This window comes from Syngnathus floridae, chromosome 11, assembly GCF_059516105.1.
Source record: "Syngnathus floridae isolate MCC-2025c chromosome 11, RoL_Sflo_1.0, whole genome shotgun sequence".
NCBI lineage: Eukaryota > Metazoa > Chordata > Actinopteri > Syngnathiformes > Syngnathidae > Syngnathus > Syngnathus floridae.
Genome location: NC_142423.1, coordinates 10,029,796 through 10,050,030, shown reverse-complemented (window position 1 = coordinate 10,050,030; position 20,235 = coordinate 10,029,796). Strand labels below are relative to the sequence as shown.

At 44.8% G+C, this 20,235-nt stretch overlaps 1 protein-coding gene across 11 annotated transcripts in view; it reads left to right on the top strand.

The window, feature by feature from the left end:
• Positions 1-19,990, top strand: part of r3hdm2 (R3H domain containing 2) — a 69,877-nt gene extending 49,887 nt beyond the window's left edge. For 8 of the 11 annotated variants that reach the window (XM_088390236.1, XM_088390233.1, XM_088390240.1 and 5 more), the window contains 25 exons: positions 5,408-5,538; positions 6,287-6,433; positions 6,506-6,728; positions 6,856-6,897; positions 7,294-7,380; positions 7,483-7,606; positions 8,390-8,468; positions 8,810-8,869; positions 8,968-9,108; positions 9,208-9,316; positions 9,403-9,498; positions 9,648-9,697; positions 13,289-13,524; positions 13,694-13,830; positions 14,136-14,234; positions 14,491-14,778; positions 15,547-15,682; positions 16,212-16,372; positions 16,477-16,616; positions 17,093-17,193; positions 17,612-17,781; positions 17,863-18,007; positions 18,507-18,601; positions 18,681-18,765; positions 18,960-19,990. In XM_088390236.1, the coding sequence (XP_088246362.1) occupies positions 6,570-6,728; positions 6,856-6,897; positions 7,294-7,380; positions 7,483-7,606; positions 8,390-8,468; positions 8,810-8,869; positions 8,968-9,108; positions 9,208-9,316; positions 9,403-9,498; positions 9,648-9,697; positions 13,289-13,524; positions 13,694-13,830; positions 14,136-14,234; positions 14,491-14,778; positions 15,547-15,682; positions 16,212-16,372; positions 16,477-16,616; positions 17,093-17,193; positions 17,612-17,781; positions 17,863-18,007; positions 18,507-18,601; positions 18,681-18,765; positions 18,960-19,306 (3,087 nt within the window). In that variant the 5' untranslated portion in view covers positions 5,408-5,538; positions 6,287-6,433; positions 6,506-6,569 and the 3' untranslated portion in view covers positions 19,307-19,990. The remainder of the gene's footprint in view (positions 1-5,407; positions 5,539-6,286; positions 6,434-6,505; positions 6,729-6,855; positions 6,898-7,293; positions 7,381-7,482; positions 7,607-8,389; positions 8,469-8,809; positions 8,870-8,967; positions 9,109-9,207; positions 9,317-9,402; positions 9,499-9,647; positions 9,698-13,288; positions 13,525-13,693; positions 13,831-14,135; positions 14,235-14,490; positions 14,779-15,546; positions 15,683-16,211; positions 16,373-16,476; positions 16,617-17,092; positions 17,194-17,611; positions 17,782-17,862; positions 18,008-18,506; positions 18,602-18,680; positions 18,766-18,959) is intronic. The other 3 variants (XM_088390242.1, XM_088390243.1, XM_088390244.1) reach the window with 3 other exon arrangements.
• The last annotated feature ends 245 nt before the right edge of the window (positions 19,991-20,235 follow it).

Sequence of the window (20,235 nt, the reverse complement as noted above, 5' to 3'; positions counted from 1 at the left end):
ACATTCTTTAAGGAAGATCAGAAGGTTCATGACGCATCGTTTGACGTGATGTTTTCACGATCTGTTCTGGTGGACGCTGAGCTGTCAGCAACAACCGTCATCTCGCCCTTGACCCAGCCGTAATCCTTCTGTTCTGTTGTACAAGATAAGAATAAGCAAGGTAAAGCAGCAAGCATACTGAACAGTAACATTGTGAATAAGTACTCATTAGAGAACGCATGATAACATATATATATATATACAATTTTTCTAACACTTATTAATAGTCATGAGAATGAATCTAAAGTAAAAAAAAAAAAAAAAAAGAACACATTACAGAGGCTGGCAGATGTTTATACAAGCAATCCTGCAGGCAACCTCAGTCTGGTTTTCTTTGCCCCAATCCTGCATAGCGGATCGAGTTATGTCCTAGTTATTTTTGCAGCCTCCCCACTGGCTATTTTTGGGGCGCAACTTGTCGCATTGTAAGAGTGACTTTAGCACTTTGCAGCGTCTGACTTGGTGACTGGCCGGTTGCCTGATTCCTGGGTAAAGCCTGCGAGCTGGCCGCTCGCTCTCAAGCCTCCACCACTGTTGGCATGGCAAGCCAGCCTGCTAGCCGTTGTCAAATGGATGCATTTGTGCTTTTCCCGAAAGCCACTGGTCACCGTTTGTGTTTCGCTACATACCCCAACTCTACAGTATTTATCTTATTGAGAGGATGACTGCATAATATTTACTGACCAATAGTCACTTACACCACAGATGGTATCTTGACATTGACATTTAGGATTGCAACAAATAATCAACCAATTTGACTGATTACAAATAAATAAATACACCTAGCTCAAGGTGTAAATTTTAGCAAATACATGGTGAAATCCAGAAGTTGTCCGGCAGTATACACGCTGCATTTCTACAACCGAGCATTCGTTAATGTTTAAAGATGGCCGTGCTATTCTATTTTCTTCCCAGTTGACCCTAGGAGTTCATCCATCACACTCGAGACCACACTGCAGTGTGAGTCCCAATGGTGGGAATTGACTGAGTCGGTATCGATTTGTGTTGTGTTGAGGAGCGGGCGGTTCACAGCAGTTCCAATAATCATTTTGTCACAAAAAAAAAAAAAAAATGAAGTGGAAAAAAAAAAACATTGTGGCAATTTAAATATGCAAGGATATATGCTGAAGCAGTGAGTGCATTTTTTTTAAACGGTACATACGCAGCTTTTTTTTTTTTTTTTTTTTTTTAAACCCACGCACATTAACCATGAGTCTATAGGTCAGAAAACGTGGACGTATGTATGTACATATGTGCGAATGACCTTGGTAACCACAGCCGTTAATATCAGCGAGGGATCAAACTTATTGTGTGAATGCAGCTTTAATTATACTGTTGTGAGTGTGAAGATGCTGCACATTTTAATGACTCTTTGTGAATGAATCAAATCCTGATCACTCCGCCAAGCCTCATTAAGTTCCGGGGATCCATGTTTGGTTAGCACATGTGGCTTTGTTTTCATCCGCGCCGTTAAACGTGCCCCCTCCTCTCGATGGTGTAAATCTGTGTTAAACTCGATGCCCTTTGATATTGGCCTTGGAATCGGAGAAATGAGAAGGTGCGGTGGGTACACGAGGGGCTCGTGAGGTTTAGGAAGGGATTGAAAAATATGGGGGTGTTGAGGGATATAGCTGGATTTCTCTTGGCGACAGAGCCTGTTGCCATGGATCTGGTCTTCCCATTGGCGGAGGGTTGGTCCAATCACTTAACGGCACGGATTGTTTCATCATTGAGAACTTTTTCCCCTCTCTTCCTGTCTCACTCGTGAGCCGCCGCTCCTCCGTCTTTCTCACCTCTTACTGGCTGCCCAGAAAGACTGAAATAGAAGTTGTGATGCTTGCAAATGAGGGGGTCAACTGTATGCAGGTGGTGCAAACAGTTTTTTCCCCACTGATTAGCAGTACTCCCGTGTTGCATTCTGCGGTGTAAAAACCGTGACGCGAGAAGGCATTTTCAACCACGCCTATACTTACTGTTTTTCATCGGCATGCTTCTGATTTAAGCACAATAATTTTTGGTTGTAATCATGTCATTGATAGACTATTTTGTATGTGGTTATGATTGCAAAATATTGAATTAACTACTATGCGTACTTAAATACAACACTGAAACGACAGCAAAAACTTAAATCATCAGCAAAAAGCAGTCTAATAGCTGAGCTGTATTAATAAAAAAATACACTAATGATATTACTTTACTAATAACACTAGAATAATTGAACGTAAGACATGTAATGTTTTTTTTTTAACCGTTACTAACATTTTATGTATATCAAGTACTCTAAAAAACACCATTTATTCATTATTTAAGGCTTCAGGCAGTATAAATTCTCATTTTGCATCCCAACACTTAATACTACAAAAATTTGATAATATAGCAGATATTTGGGAAATTAGCTATCAAGTTGTTTTTGGCCCCCCTGGCTTTCCAGTTGACTAATGTAAAAGTCAGTGGTCGTAAATGTGTCAAGTCAAGGTTCCACTGTACATTTAATAACCTTATTTCAAAGTCTATTTGAGCGCTCCATTTGGCGCACCTCCTAGCTTTCGCACACCCTGACAGGCAACTGAACCCATAACTAAACATAGATCCCAGCTACTGTAGCGATAAGAGACTTGAGGGGATCTGCAGAAAGGTAGGTAAGTAGGTAGGGAACGAGGACGGGGAGGCAAGGAGGGCGCGAATGAGTCATAGCTCGTCCCACAGGGCTGAGTGGGCCGACTGTGGAGGCGGATGGCGTCAGCAACGGGGCTGACAATTTAAGAAGACACATTAAAAGAGGAAGAAAAGGAGCGAAAGAGAGCAAATACTTGTCGTGGGCGGGTGCAGCAAGCAGGGTGGGGGGGAAGGGGGTGTCCTTGGCGCACGGGAAGAGGAAGGACAAGGACGTAGATGGTTCAAGAGAAACCCCGTCTTCCGCCGCCTTTGACCATGTACGTCATCTGTCGCCCGTCGACTTTATACAAGGAAGTGTGTCATGTGGCCAAATAGTGCGCGTGTGCGCCAAATCGCTGCTGTTGACGCTCAGACTGATGGGACGTCCCCTCCGGCCCACAGCAGCCCTCGTCCCCCTCCCTGTGAGATTGTGTAAGCGATGCAAAGGGGAATCCTCTCTGACATAGACGAGCGAGCGCGCCGCACACACTGCACACGCTGCTGATATATGATATGCGGAGGCTCTGAGCTTGCACAAACTGGGCTCTGACAACACACACACACACAAACACACACACGGCTCCTTTAACCGTGTGGAGAAAATAACCCCGCTGTCTTTTGTGAAATGGCTTCTCTCTGACGTCAAACGGGCGAGGTGCACGGCTGAATACCGACGAGATGAATTGGGTCAAACTGCTTGAGCTTGGCTCTCCCCCCTTTGTTTGTGGGTTTGTCCAGGCGTGCACATACCTGTTTACACGCTTCCTAGGCTTTATTCACCTCCATCCTTCTTGTAAAGAGCGCATTTTCTAAATGAATGGCATTGCTCTCAGGTTTTTGGTACTTATCAAGCTTTTTGTGATTTTACTCTGAATGTTCTGGATTTTCAATGGCAGGGTCATATTGGTCAGAATAATGCCGTGCAAAGAAAAGTATTACAGTGGAGGCCTGCCCGTTATGGTCAAATGTTTAGTACGTTTACAAAACTTTCCTCTAATATGGTTTAGGCACATGCAGCGTTAAAACGGGATGTCATGGGAGTTTTACTTTTTGATAGTTGATGTAATGGCGTGCCTGTCCACGCTTCAAGTGTGAAATTACATAACATTTTGTGAGCTACCTAATTCAGAAAATTTGTCTCCGAGCAAGGCAGTCAGCGTTTTTTCAAAGTCAAAGTCAAAGTCAAAGTCAGCTTTATTGTCAATTTCTCCACATGCCAAAGACACACAAAGAAACCGAAATTTCGTTCCCCCCTATCCCACGGTGACAAGACATGGCTCACAACAGACAAACAGTAAACAAGATGAGTTGTGACGAAACACTGGGTCTGATTTACATAATCCAGCCCCCACACTGACCCCCAACCCTGGAATTGTTTGGCAAGACCAAGCCACACTTTAAGGCGTCACACGCTACAGTATTTTCACGAGGAGGCGGCGGTGATTTGCCCCGGTTGCCTCGGTAACGAAAGTCATACTTGGCGTTGACGACCCCCACCCCCCCCACCCCGCGCACACAATAGATTGGGTGCGAAATGGATTATTTGCACAAGCCGCAAAGACCCACTCAAACAGGCTGATTTAATTTCATTTGGAGGAAAGCATGTCATCAAATCAATCGGCCATCAATTTTGTGTAGTTGGAAAGATCTTGTACAAATCTGACTGCTCTTCCTTTTTGCTTTCAACTGTTATCGATGGTCCTCTCACGAGCTGTGTATTTATTTTTGCCATCACCCCCCCCCCCCCCCCCCCTCCCCACACCTCTCGCTCGTACTCGCTCAACACAAATGGCAGCAGTTGAGAATGACGTTGCCGTCTCCCTGGCAACCCAGTGTGCCAGTAGCTGCGAGTGTTCTGCGGCTAGCGGGCGGAGTGTGAGGAGAAAACATGAAAGAGAATTGGGGTGGAGGAGGAGCGACTAGGTGAAGCCAGTTTATTCATAAGCGCACTATTTTTGCAGTGGTGTGGCCCTTTGCACTGAATCAGTGCAAGCCATCAAATTCTACCCCCAAGTTTTTGTTTGTTTTTTTTGGTTGCCCTTAGTGACACACCGCTACAACCCATTTCCTGTCCCGTCCCTATTACTGTCCTAAAAAATGCAATATATAACACACTGTAGCTGACCATTCAATAAATCCAAACCTACCCATAAGAGGACGTAGCGCAATGGAGAAGGCGAGCGCGCGTCTGTATAAGGCAAATAGTGGGAGTCTTGTATAAGCCGAGCTGTGCACGTCACACTCAATGCCGTTGCTGTGACGCACTTGCTGTAGCATTGCCCGGGTTCTCCCTGCTCTGGGAAACCCTGCATCCATTGTTCGCTTATCTCCGACGGCACACGCGGGTGGTATTCTGCGTTTGTGCACGCATGCGAGACAACCTTCAGGTGTAAGATGCATCGGCTGCGCTGCTTGACTCCATTGCCAAATCTGTCCTTTTAGCTATGGTGTGTTCAAACATATTTTGGGGAAGAAGAGATACTCGGGGTGTCTTGGAAAGTTGTTGCAAAGTGTGATTTAGTCGGGAAATGAAGGGAGTGCAAACCCGAGGGAGTGTAATCCTGCTTCTTCCTCTAACCTCTCCGCTACATGCAGCAGCAGCACCAGCGGCGAGCAGCAGAGATGAGTCACTCGGTATGCCTATGTGTGTGTGCGTGGGGCTGAGAAACATGACGTCATGCGTGTCTTCCTCTTTTTCATTTTGACTATTCAGGGCTCCGGAGTGGAAGAGCGACCATGTTGCTGCACTGAGTCGTAGGGAGACGCACGAGAGGCCCCAGAGGAGAGCTGAGGTGTTGGCCGGCCGGCCTGCTGGTGTGCTCCTCCCCCCCCCCCGACTGGTCGGCAAGTTGCTCTCCTTTCAGTTGGCCTGAATGCTCTAACGATATTTTTATTGGATTATAGCTTTAAACTTAGTTATTTGGCAAGTGTGCTCATGTGTGAGGTAGGGCTTGAATACTTTTTTGGGTGTATTAAATATAAGGTGATGTTAGTTGAGGCGACATTGATTAATAGGGAGGTCATTAGATTTTTTTTTTCAGTTGTCTAGCTGTTTGCACCTCCAAGCGCAAGCTTGCTCGCTCGCTCACTCGCTTGCTCTCCCCATCGTTCTCCCTTGTGCAACTTCACTCCTCACTCAACTCGTTAGTCTATTCGCAGTTCAATTCATTCTGATTCAGACACTTAATAATAATGATCACACACGGAAAAACAAATTACAGGACGAGGAGATTTTCTGCAATCACCTCTTACAGCAAACCCGGAGCTGTTATCTGGATTGTTGAAAGAGTTTCATAAAATCCAACTGTGCGTTAGACCATGAATGTGTCTCTGATTTGTAATTGGAGAGGGCAAGTGGAAATAGGAAAAGACTTGCAAAATGAAGGCTGACTGACAGTTCAGAGAAATGCTAGTTGGATGTTCATTTGCACCATGAAATCGTTTTCATGAGGATTTAACAATTGCCTAAGATAGATAGTTAGATATGCCTATTTTACAAATGAACGTGGTACTGGTCTCTCTCTCTCTTTTTTTTTTTTTTTTGTAAATATTTCCACACACTGCTTGAGCTTGATGTTTTCCTCTCCTGAAGGCTAAGGCTTACTATGGCCTGCACTTGGCCTCCTGCTGCAGTCCATCCCAGTACACAACCTTAGTGGCTTGCTTCTTCACCGCACCGCACCTTCCTCTCCAGAGTTTCCCGGCCACGCGCGGACAGACGATCTGATAGCACCCAAAGGTAGCTATTAATACATCCCCAAATACAAATGGAATTGTTTTGAATTTTCATTTTTTGGGTTTCTCTATTCAGAAGCTCCTGGGTCCTGCACCCAACCCCCTCCCTGTCTCCCACCCTCTCCCTCTCCCAGAAGAAGATGTCAGTCAGCCTGACCCCAGACATCCAGAAGGAGGGAGAGAGTGGGCCACTCATCGAGCCCTGCGGTCGAGGAAAGACCTCTCCTCAGCCACAGGGCCCCAAGGAAGGCACAGGAGAAGGTCCGGAACCTGAAGATGGCTCCCCACAGGACGTACAGGTTGGCCTCAGTCAACCAAGTGTACATTTACTCTTTGATTTGTAACTTTCTTGTATACTGTATTCAAATAGGTGCAAACTTTTGTTATTGTCTATTATTGTAACATTTCTTTGAAATTGTCTCGCAGAAACGGGCTCCTAACCACAGTCACGGCAGGAAGAGGGCCAAGGTAAATTTGTTATTCCATGCTGCTATTGGACACTCCTTTGAGTTAGTTATGCAAGATGAGCAACCTGCTATTTTTGTTCCTATGACCTTTACATTTATTTTTTTATTTTTGCAACGCTCTGCCATAGAAATACCTAAATGTGTGCCTAGCTTCTTGCGAACGGGATTGATTAGCTCAAACGGTGCTTTAGTGCATGACTAACTTCTAGCTTTTACTGTCTTAACGCTTGGATGGCTTTCGTGTTGTTTGAGTGCCCATAATCTGCCTAAGGAAAGCGTGTCCTAATGAGCTCTGCTGCTTTTAGCACAGCCGTTTGTGTCCGAACTTTTTCATGCCTCCATTGAGATGGCTTTACAGCGAGTACATATAAAGCTAAATATTTTTTTTCTGTCTCAGTCGAATGCAAAACTGAAGCTGGTGAGGAGTCTGGCAGTTTGTGAGGAGTCTTCTGGTCCCTTCGCCAACGATGGCCCTCCAGAATCGGTACCGTCCCGCTATTTAACTACAAATACTAAACACGAACAATCATTTTTGGTGTGTAATCTCTCTTTGTTTTTTTTTATTCTTTTTTTTAATTTCCTTTAGGATATCATCCAGCTTCACATCAGCTGTCCGTCAGATAAGGAAGAGGAGAAGTCCTCTAAGGAGGACTATGAAAATGAAGAGAAGGAGAAGAAGGACAAGGGTCCACGGAAGATGTTGTCACGTGGTAAGTCACACATTTTAGAGTAACACCTTAAATTACTGACATTTAATTATAACCACACTTTTTATTGAAATGCAGCCTGTAGCGCAAGGAAGTTCCGTAGCGAAAAAATACCGTTAGCGCGACAACCTAATACTTTTCCACACCATGGCACACCATCCTTTGTGCTGCAGTGCATCGCTAAATTGTCCCGCTCCGCCGTGGCTTTGTGACGGGAGCGCAGCTGGCTTGACTCTGCTGGAGCAGCGCAAAGTTGAGCTTGAGAAACTCAATGCTTGCCGGATGGCACAATTCGTGATGCAGCTGCCTCCGTCGCTGCCCGAGTAAAGTTCATCATCCAGTTCACTTGGGGGGGAGGGGGCTGTCCACATAGCTGACATAGTCCAGAAGGTGGATGTCAGGCCGGTAAAGTGACTTGTGTTCTTCTCTGTTTTGGAATGAATAACAATGCTCGAATCCGTTGCTACACTTGCCCTTTCTAGTGTAGACTCGCAGTTATTAGATGATGCCCAGTTGTCCGTTTTAATACCCGCATGCGTAAGATGATGAAAGTAATTTCTTTCTTGAGAATATGGGTTCCCTTGCTCTTTCGCTTTCTCATTATCTTCTTCCCTTACACTTGAGGCATCGGCCCTCAGGCGTCATTAGGAGATCAAATGGCTGTTCGGACAGTTTAGTGTCGTGGAAAACAATCCCCCACCGGCTTCCTAGCAGCTTTTGTGACTTTACACTTGGATTTATTATATCGTCCACATTCACGCTTTCTTTGTGTCACTTTCTGGTCAGACTCCAGTCAGGAATACACTGATTCCACGGGTATCGACGTGCACGAGTTTCTGGTCAACACACTGAAAAACAATCCCAGGTGAGAAAGCTTGTTGCATAAATTAAACAGAACCATCTGTTGTTTAGATTTACAAATAAAAAAGGATGCTGCTTAATCATTTTGTAGCCCACTAGTGGCTTACAGTTGAATATTATTTTCACTTTGACGCAGGACTTCTTCAAATGAACAAAATAGCCGACTTTGTGAAGTTAGAAATGCTTTTATCCCTCCCCCCCAGCGATTGATTTTAATTCCTATATCAGCAAGTCTTTAAAATGTAAATGAACAGCATCTGTTAGCTAATTTCAAATGTAAACGTAAGCCAGTAAACAAGTCTGGCCACTGATCTTTCTCTCTCATCCTCCATTTTGGCTTGCCAGGGATCGAATGATGCTGCTCAAACTAGAACAAGATATCCTGGAGTTCATCAATGACGACAAGTAAGTTTACTTCTTTTTGATTGACTCGTCAATAACAACAGCGTCACATTATTCAGTTCAAGTGATCAACTTCACTGTGTGTGATTTATTCTTCATAGTAACCAGTACAAGAAGTTTCCTCAGATGACATCATATCACCGCATGCTGCTGCATCGCGTGGCCGCCTACTTTGGCATGGATCACAACGTGGATCAGACTGGCAAGGCGGTCATCATCAACAAGACCGGCAACACACGCATGTGAGCCTTCATCCAAGACTATTTGGCTTTTTTTTTTTTTTTTTTCTTTTTCCCCTTTCCACAGTGCTAAATAATTCAACTTGTTTTATGGTCTTGCAGCCCTGAACAAAGGTTCTCGGAGCACATCAAGGATGAGCGCAACGTGGACTTCCAGAAGAAATTCATTCTGAAGAGAGATGATGCCAGCATGGACAAGGATGATAATCAGGCAGGAAACAACCTTAACTGCTTTTGTCGCATACATTTTTCCCCCTCCATATTCTAATGCGATGCGCCTCCCCTTGCCAAAATTAGATCCGAGTGCCACTGCAGGACGGCCGGCGTAGCAAATCCATCGAAGAGCGAGAGGAAGAATATCAGCGGGTACGAGACCGGATCTTTGCCCGAGAAGTAAGTTTTGGATCTTGGTTTTTCTGTAAAGCAAGCACATCATTCCTACAGCCTCCTACATGTGAGATCTGGGGAAGAAACATTTATTTTTAAATGAAAGCTGTTGCATTGATGTACAATATGAAGTTGAAGCCTTTCATAATGTGCAGGTGTCCTTTTTCTTACAGTCCTCTCAGAATGGATACATCAACGACAACCGGTAAGATGATGTCATCACTTATTCTTTTTCTTTTTTTGTGGTTGTTGTAAAAAGAGGAACATTAAATCACCAAATCTCAAATTTGAGTTGTCAACAATTGTAAGGCTGGATTTATATACTGCATGGTTCAAGTGACACACTTCGATTTTCTTTTCCCCTCAAGTGAGACAATTTGGATACAAGTCCTGACCGCGTAAAGGAAAAAGAAAAAAATCCACACCTAATTGAATAAATAAAGCCTTTTCCAGATGCAGATAAAAACTTCAACTTATCCTCAAGTAGAAATGTTGCTAATTCCTCAGCGGTTCTAAATGGGCTCAACTGTTTTTTTAAAACTCAAATAAAAGTTACAATATAGGGCTTGAAGAGGCCTGATGTTTATTTTTCTATATTTATTTCTTCTTTACTATGGAGGCCCTTTTTTTTTAACAAAAATGACTCTCTTTCTTTAAACACCCCCTACAAATTGGAATCGGCCACTTCGACCCGCAGCGTAAATCCAGCCCAAGTTATTTTTAAAAGTGTATCTCTTAAGCCCTTGGTGAGTGAGCATCTTGAGGGATCTGCAGACTTTGAGAAAGAATTGAAGGAAAGGGCAACAGTGATTGATAGAAGTTGACTCCCAGAGCCTTCAACTCTATTCTGAATACACCCTTCCCATGGAAGTTGAAAGAATATCGTATAGAACATGCAGAGAAAAGGGAAGCCTGAGCTTTCGACACTTCTGAATGTTGCCTTGTGTGCATTTTTCCCTTCCCTCCCTCGTCCTTTTCAACATCTAAAGCGCGACACTGTGATGACCTCTCCTCACCCCCGCCCCCTGCTTTCTCCCTGTTGTCAACTACAGTCTTGTAATGCCAGCATTTTCTCCCAATATGAACCCCGACAGACTTTCCACCGAGGGCTACTGCTCTAGCTCTCAAAAGAGGAGGCAGATCTTTAGGTATTGGGGTGCTGCTACAATTGTACTTGTGTGTTGCCATGCCCATACTTGAAAGTGGATTAGTGATGATAGTGGTGATTTGTGTTTTATGTTTTGTTTGTTTTTTCCTTGGTATTTCTGCTTGGCATAGTCCACTGATTGATGGCTATTCCACTCCACTGCACCGTGGGGCTTCCTGCGGCCCATGCATGGCTGCTTTGTGGTTTCACTGAGGACTGACTTGATGTACTTTTACCTCTGGACCTACCATCCACCGCCACCATTGTATAAAGTACTCACATTGCCTCCTCAGCGACATGTTTGTTTTGTGGTTGACCTATTCTTGTAGTTTTTGTTAGCATGTCACATGTTGCCATAGGATGAAATGGAGACAACGTACGGACACTGTAGAGCTGAAATCATTTCAATGATTCCAAACCGATGTCGAGAATCAATTTACCGTGGGTGGCGTCCATTCTAATAGATGCCTGGTGTTAAATAATTACAGGGTGCTCATTTTTTTTCCCCCTCCTCAGGATTGAATGAAAGCACGGTGGTAGCTGTAATTACCTTTGCTATCAGCACTTTTGTTCACACACTTACTGTTGCTAATCAAAACGGCAGAATGTAGTATGTACAGAAGCTCTTTTATATGGTCGGTTCAGACCGAACATGAAATATCGCGTTGACTGCATGTGCTTTTGTTCGAGCGGGAAGTCCAGGGGGAGGGGAAGGGGGGTATTGCTAGGAGCGGGGAACGGGATGTGCTCTGCCGACAGTCTGGTAAGTGGTGCTTGTGTTTTTGCTTTGGCTGCGGAATGCCATCTTGGATGACAGTTCAACAGCTATAAACAAGTCAATGCACTCACCAGATATGCCAAATTCTTTGCTCCCCATTTTCTAAGACTCTTTAGCACGGCCTAGGCCGTTATTGGAAGCTAGCTATTTTTTTATTTTTTTTTTGTCTTTTGCCATGGTGTGTGAGTCTGTTTTTTGCTGCTGCTTGTGTTGTTGTAACTACCATACATCCTCAACCCTGATTGGCTGTCAGCGACCTGACACCTTCAAAAGTTGCAAGCAGAGGCGAAATAGGCGAACAAGATAAATTTTCGCTTCAAGCTCTTCATCCGTGTCTGAACACGCAGATGTAATGTGGATCATGTGAAAAGCCACCACCAGAAACTGTTACATAACAGTATACGTTTTTATTACATATTTAGATTAGACCAGAAATGTCTTTGGGGCCCGGGAATACTGTCATAAAGCGAGGCTGGAGAAGAAACATCACATGATTACCTTCTTCCTGGACTCAGCCTTCATTTCATCGCCATTTGTAAATACATGTGGATCAGCCCTTATAGAAAATGGCATCCTATCTTAAATAGCACAAAGAGGGAGGGAGAACGAGAGAGCACTCAAAATAGATCCTCCATTAATTAAAGTAGATGAGATACATTTTCAGCTGCCGCGCCGCCGCTCACGATGCGAATATACATCACTCCTCTAAGGAAAGACTTAAGCAGCCTTTCCCGCCTATAAGCTTGGCCATTTTCTGCACCCGTTCCTCATCCTTATCTCCATCGCTAACATCATAAGCTCAGCTGCACTATGATGAAGGGCTTTCCCAGAGTGGTGCTCCCCCTTACAGCGCCATCATTGGTTTTCCCTTGGAGATTAATTATTTGTGCAATTTTCAATGTTTGATAAGTGATCAGTTAAATGCCTTGAAGATGCTTTTTTTTTTTAATTTTCAAACCTAAAATAATAATGGTGAGTGATGAGTTAAAGGGGATTTTTTTTTTATTAGATTAAAAAAAAAATGTTTAACATGTAGACCAGAAAAGCTGGATAAATAAGATGTCCTTTAAGAGATTAAATGTAGTCAAAAGTTGGGACTTTTTATCGCTCCAAATTTTCATTTGTCCTGCAAAACTATCGCTTCAAATATCTGTTAGCAGTCTCCTTGACTGATTGGTATCATATTGCCCTTGGAGAGAACAAAAACATTACGACCCGTACCTTGCTTAGCCAAAATAAGATAAAACAGCAAGCGGAAGTCTTTGAAAATGCGCTAAACACGACTTAACTGAACCAACACCTCTGCTCAGATATTCATCTAATGACAATTGCGCACTTGCTATGACTTTATATTTTTATAAGCTGTTGGAATTGGATGTTCCATTGTATCTTTGACAACTTTGCCATTATTTGTCTGCATCTTGTTGAGTTCATTGTGTGGTCGTTTCCTCCCGTCTTGGATTGTTTGTGCGAGTGCCATCTCATCATGTATCACTGTCAAGTAGTCTGGTGTTTGTCTGGAGCGTCTCCCTCTGCATGTGTTCCTCAGTTTCGGGCATTTTTTTTGCACGCGTGTGCGTGGCATAGAGAGACTGTTGTCGAACATCTTTACAAATAGAAATTCTTGTCAAGTGGCTCGTTGCCTGATTTGTATTTTGCATCCTTGTTGAGAGTCCTCACCTCTAAAACTCATACGGTCACATATTTGATGTACGTGTTTACGGCTTGACTGGACCTCCTTGGTCTCGTACACAAGCCTTTCATCCTGTTTGTTTTTCCGCAACACTGACTTCAAACCTCTCCACTTGATTTCCCGCCTCTGTATTTATCCTTTTTTGTTTTGCATCTCCTCTTTTTGCTTCTCCTCTCAGGGGGAACCGCGATAGCTCCAGCCGGGCGTCCAGCAGTCGTCAGAGCAGCACGGACAGTGACATGAAATGCTTGGAGCCGCGGCCCTGGAGCAGCACAGACTCGGACAGCTCCAACCGCACGCTGCGGCCTCCCGTTACCAAGGCCAGCAGCTTCTCTGGCATCTCCATCCTGACTCGCGGGGACAGCCTCGGCAGCAATAAAGGCTCGCAGGGAAGCTGCAAAGGCTCTCGCTCCGGTAAATACAGAAGTGGGAAAACATTTAGGCACAGGCTCTTGTCATCTATTTGTTTAATCTGTAGTGTCATTATTGTAGTGTCATTATACGCTCGTACATGTGCACAGAAATGCGCAATTGTGTCCTTTTTTTGCATCAGTCAGTCCTAATGTGTGTGTCCCACCTGTAGCCTCCCAGTCCAGCCGTAGCCTGCTCCCCTGCCCGACGCAGCCGCCGCCTCAGCAGGCGCAGCCGCAGGCCCTTCCTCAGGCTGCCCTGCTGCCGACGCCGCAGCAACACCCCATGGGCAACCACATCATCGCTCAGGTGAGGCTCAGCACAAATTGGGGGCATTTCTGATGTTACCCAAGTTCTTGTAATTCTTCATCATTTGTAATGTAAAGAAACTTCTGTCGATTTTCGTAATCTTTATCAGTGACAAATGCTTTCCCGTAACAATCCATCCGATCATTAACAGCTTCCCCCAGTATCCGATGTCTTCATGTATCTTTGTTTCCTTCTGCTTGCTTCTGACACCTTTCTTCTTCCTCCTCTTCCTCTCTCCCGGTGATGTGTGCGTATGTGTGTGTGTGCATGCGCGTACGGAAACTTGTGGGCGTGTGTGTGTCTAGCCCGTAGCATCTCTGCAGCCCTCTCAGCCTGTCTCCTACTCCAGCCCTTCCTGCCCCCAGGTTCTCCTGCCAGTTTCTCCTCCCCAGCAGTACACAATGGTACTAGCCCGATTTGGGGCATGTTTTTTTTTTTTGTGTGTGTTCGACTGACACATTCAGACAGACAACAATGTCATCTCCACTCTCATTGAACTAATATTGGTTTTGGCCTTAATTACCTTTTCTACATAAAACTATTCTATTTTATGGTAATTGATAATTTATATTTGTATTGGAGACCTACTCCCATGACTTATTCCTCCATTTGATTCAAAATTTAAATGAACTAAATAAGCACATCTTGTTGTCCGACCAGGGAGAAGAACTGGCGCCCCAATTTGGCCAAATGACGCTGAGCCGCCAGGGCTCCAGCGAGAACCCTGAGCCATCATCCTTGTACCAGGCTCCTCCAACTGTCCTCTCTCAGCATCCCCCTCAAACCAGCTACATCATGGCGACTACCGGGCAGCCCATGCCTCCGCCGTCTGGCTACCAGCCTGCCACGGGACATCCCCACCCTCCGCCGCCGCCTCCTCCTCCGTCTCAGCCCGTCTTGCAGGCGGCGCCCCCGCAAGGCTACATGCAGCCACCTCCCCCCCAGCAGGTAAAGAACTCGCAAAATGTTCTCTGACAAAGAGCTGCATGGCAAAATTTACAGTTTATTGCAATTATTACAATTTGCCGCACACACACACAGACTCTTGCGCAGCCGCCAGTTTGCCTTCTTCTCACTGACAGATAGTGTTGCCCTGTGTTGTTCAACGTGTGGGCGGCCCCCAGTGTAACTGGAGTGCAGATATTGGCAGGTGCACCCTCACAAAAGGCTGGCATGTTTTTGTGCTGGAAGAACAGATCGATCTTTTCTCACATGCGCTTTCCCCTCTGCCTTCCTGTCGGATGTTTCATTTGGAAATTGTATATGCCACTTTTAGCCTCGTTGTATAAGACACAAGTGGTTCAAGCCGCAGCATTTGCAAAGTCCTATTGATTTTTATTTTTTTTCTCTTGGAAAGTTTCATTCGACTATGTTCTATTTCCTCACTCAACAGACGGATAAAGGGGAAGTGGCCTTAAATTGGTCATCCAATTGGCCAGAATGACTCACCTATCCTGTAGAGCGGTGCTTTGACCGCAGTCTATTTCTAAGAGGCTTTTAAATGCTGCTTTGTAAAGGAGTCTTTGGTTTACCACATACCCGTTATACAAGGTTTCAAGATTATCAGTATCAAGGGTTTTTTTTTTTTTTTTTTTTTACTTTACTGTGATTTAGTTCTGCAATGATTATTCACATCATTTAATCAAAAAACTTAACATATGACTGCATAATGCCTGTTTTGTTTATTTATGAATGAATCTTTTTGTTTGTCTTCAGATTCAAGTTACATACTACCCCCCTGGTCAGTATTCCAGTTCAGGCCAGCAGTACCGTGTGGCCCAGCCCATGTCCCACCAGGTGTCTTACCCCGCTCAGCGCACGCAGCCCATGCCTCAGCCCGCACAACAGTCAGGTCTGTCATCCTATCCCCAGTCTTTCATTTCTATTTTGCTGATGTTGGATAGAAACAAGAAAGACACCGGGCTCTGTTTTTTACTGCCAGATGCAGAAGGATCTCGGTCAGTGTGACCTTGATCCACGGTGATTGTCGAGTTTGATTCTTGGCTGAGAGAAAAATGGGACACTAGGCTTATAGGCTTCCATTCACTCTTCTTTACTTTTTTTTTTAATTTGAGAGGCGCCACCCGTGTGGAAATATTTGTCCGCAAGTCTGTGCTTACTCCTCTTATAGTGTGTGGTGTACTCAAGATGGCACACCACAAACAAAATGCCAGTTTGACCATTTTGACACCAGTTTAATAGTTTACCGGGTTTTTGAATTTTTTGGGGAAGAGAGTTTGTAGGCAGCTGCAATATGATAGCTTTCTTGCAGAGATCAGTTAATGAGATGCCTCTTTGAAATTAATAACCAGAGGCCCATAACTTTTTATTTCCCCCTCCTCTCTGATTTTTTTTTTTTTTTTTTTGCTTGTTATTACCAGGTCTTCAGACTATGATGCCCAGCCAGCAGGCCAGCTACCAGGGCATGATGGGAGTGCAGCAGCAGCAGCAAAACCCAGCTCTGCTCAACTCTCAGAGAGCTGGCATTGGAGGACAAATGCAAAGTATCATGGTGCAGTATCCACAGATGCCATCCTATCAGGTACAATCGATGCACAATCTGGATGCAATTGTGTCTTGTCCACTAAAACAAACAACAGAAAATCCACCGAGCCTTGCTTTATTAGCTAAGGATGTCTCTTGCAGGTGCCTGTGGGGAACGAGAGTCAGCAGGTGGTGCAGCAGCAGTACCAGCAGCAGGTGATGGTGCCGGTCAGTCAGTCGGTCCAGGGCCCCATGCCAGTTTTCTACAGTGTTATCACACCCACACAGCAGAACAGCACAAGGTACGTCTTCACTTGTGTGGGCATCTGATGGCTAGAACATTGTCAAAGTGTTGCAGACATTGCCCCCTGCTGAGCAAAAAAGAACATTTCACCATTCTGAAAATGCTGCTCATCCAAGTACCAAATTCGTTGCAAAACATGCCTTTAATGAGACCCTGCAAAATGTTTTAATCTGACTCTCATTATTGTTTCTTGTAATTTACGGAGACTGTATCAGAGATCTGGTCTGGCGGGATTTGGATTTTTTTTTTGCCATATGTACACAATAGACAAAACAACCAAGGAGCAATTGATGTGTCAATTTTCAGCTTCAAGACTCGATGACTTGATATACCTGTCAAGAATTACAACCATCTTCTACCACAGTTTGACATTGTTGTAAATGTAACAATTTCCAACACGGATGAAAGTCCTTGATGTTTTTACACTGTGTTGATAATAAAGTTTCCCTAATTTCTTTGTTCCTTTTTTCACAGCCCATCAGTAGGCTACCTGCAGCCCCCCAGCTCTGAACAGTATCAAATCACCCCATCGCCATCTCCCTGCAATCCACAACAGTTACAGCAGCAATATTCAGGTCAGACTTCCAACCTTCTGACATGTTGCCCCTTTTTTTTTTTGTGTTAAGAAAATCACTTTTTTGACGGCTCCACTAATTTGTTTGTATCATTTAGCAGTCATTGTGTGTTGTCAGAAAAAAATACTATATAGGTTAAGGTTTATCCGGTGAAAGTTCAGACAGGGACAAAAAAAGGTTCTTTGACATTAGATAATATTTGCAGACTTAGTTAAACCTGAAAAACATCAATACAGTGTGCATGCAATTGGCTGTGAATGAATGTACATCAGAGTAACGTGAACTTTATCGGTCACCCTTAATAGTATCAAATGCATCATTCTTCATGCCTTGTTGTGCCTTAACAAGTCAGAACAATGTCCGCATGTTTGTGTAATATAAACACAACTGACAATTGATCATATATCTTTGTTTTCAGGAGTCCCGCCTCCTGGTCCCGGAGTCATGGTAATGCAGCTCAGCGTCCCTAATGGACCCCAGCCTTCTCAGAATCCCCCACTGGTCCAGTGGAACCCGTGCAAGTACTACAGCATAGAGCAAAGACCCGGCAAGCCGGGAGAGCTTTACAAAGCTGACAACACTCCACAGGTACACGTGCTTCGACAAGTCAAGTCAAGCTCTCTCACGTAGTCGTGCTTACTTTGCGTATGTTGTCCCGCTTGTGTGCAGGCAAATACCCAGCTGACGAGTCCTCTGGCCTCTCCGACTCAATCTCCCGCGCCGTCTCCCTCTGGCAACGTCAACAGCGTCTGTCCAGGCCTGGGACCACTACCACTCATTCCCCAGTTTCCACGGCCAGGAGGGACAGCTCCAGGTGAACAAAGAAGCGACCAAATTTTGCATTTATGAAAAATGTTGTACATGAATTAGGCACACATAAAACATATTCAATGATTTTTGTTGGCCCATCCTCTTCTATTCACCAACATAAAATCAACAATCAATATATATTTAACTTTTTGAACGATGTCTATCTGGTCAAAACAATTGTCTTTCAGCAACCAGTATCCTCCATCCCTAATCTTTTTAAGGTAATGGCTAAACCAATAAGGTTATCGTGTCGGCCATCTGGGTCACATGACTGGCATTGTGCCACTTTAAACGTACAGTTTGCAGCACACTGGTTACCTCATGTGCACTTGGACCTATATTTGCGCACGCAAATGCTGGCTGTAGCCTTCTTTACATTATTGCATCAGCTCTTTGCTCAACCGTCATAATAATTATAAAATCATCTCTCAAATCAAATCTGAGAATATATATTTAAAAGTCAAGTCAGGCAGGTCTTAGTGTTGTTTTGAACTTGTGTTCAGGTGATGGCCGCTACTCCTTATTGGGGCAGCCCCTTCAGTACAGCCTGTGCCCTCCTCAGCTCATGCATGGCCAGTCATCATACAACTCCCATCAGGTCAGGCCTGTCCCTTCTTTATGTTTGTCCCCACCTAGTGTCCTAACTACAACCCTGCAATCCGTTCTGTCACACGCAGGGCCAAGGAGTCATGAAACACGGTGCACGAGGCAAGAAGCAAACGCTCAAATCGGCATCTACTGATCTGGGCACCACTGATGTTGGTGAGTTTGAACGTCACGGTGGCAAAAACACACTTTGTGTTCATTTTGTTGCCGCAGCCTTCCATTTTTCCATCGAGCAAAAAAGGCAGCCATTACCTGATTGTCACTTGAGAAGGGAGTCTGAGGTTTTCGCCAGCAGCGAGGGCTGCTGACCCCTCACTTGTCTCTTTAACCCTCATCCATCTGTTTCTCAGTTGTGAGTCGTGTGCTGGAAGTAACGGACCTGCCCGAAGGGATTTCGCGTCCAGATGCCGAAAAACTCTTCAACCAGCTGTCGCTGTGCGGTGCCAAGATCCAGTGGCTGAAGGAGCCTCAGGGAGGCCGAGGAGGCTGCGGACCCGCCGGGGCCGCCGGCATGGCGGGCAGCTGTGTCGGCGGCGACCCGGCCCACCTGTACACGGTGGTGGCCGTGTTCCCCAGCACCATGGCCGCCCAGAGTGCTTCCTTCAAACTGAACAACAGCGCGGCCGGCCTCTTCAAACTGAGGGCTGCCAAAAAGAACTATGACCTGCGCGTGCTGGAGAGAGCCAGCTCTCAGTGAGACGAAGACAAATAAGCGGACTCTTGGCATGGAGCAGAGGAAAAAGGACAGAAGACTGAGGTGGGTTGGAGGGGGGGGTGTTAAGTGCTCTTGGTGTACAATTATAATGGATAAAAAAAACTTAAACGTGTCAGATGTATAAAAAGGGAAGGTGTGACTCTCTTGAGGTGGTCGGTGTTTGATTTCACTATGATTTAGTCCTTGGTTTTTATTCCTCGTCTTTTGTATTTAGATAGCGGAAGAGCACACGGGACACGCACGCATGCGTTTCACCCTTGAAATTTGTGCTGCCATCATACACAAAATGCGATCTCACACGCTACAGGAGACACACGTGCTCACAACGGGCTCACGTAGCACACTAAAAGAAAACACTGGACAGTCGACATCAGGCCAACCTTTTCATCCTCCACCTTTGCGTCCTTTCTTCCTCCAGTGCTTTTCTTGTCACCAATCATCTGCCACCTCTTCGATTTACTCATTCTCTCTCTTGACTCCATCTCGCCATGTCTCATGCTGCTCTGCACTCTTTCTTTCTCTCTCGGTCTCTCGCTCTTCTCTGGCTTTCTGTTCGCCTTACTGCTGTTGTGGGGTTCTGTATTGCGCTCTTTTTGGGGGAGGGAGAGGGTTCAATATATTTATATAAGTGATGTAAGGAATAAAGAAATCTATATATTCAGTGCATTTTTTTTTCTTTCTTCCTACCCGAGTGAAAAAAGTTTTTTGCCTTTTTTTCCCCTCCTTTCCCTGCTCCAATTCCCCACATAGCCCCTCTTTACTGTCCTCTCCCACAACGCCCAACTACCCCCACCCACATTGTGTTTGCGTTTTTTTGTTGACAGCTGTGCAGAAAGTATCAGAAAATGTAGTTGAAGTGCACAATGTTTGCATATGTCTACTGTAAATTTTATTTAATCTGTTATTTTTTT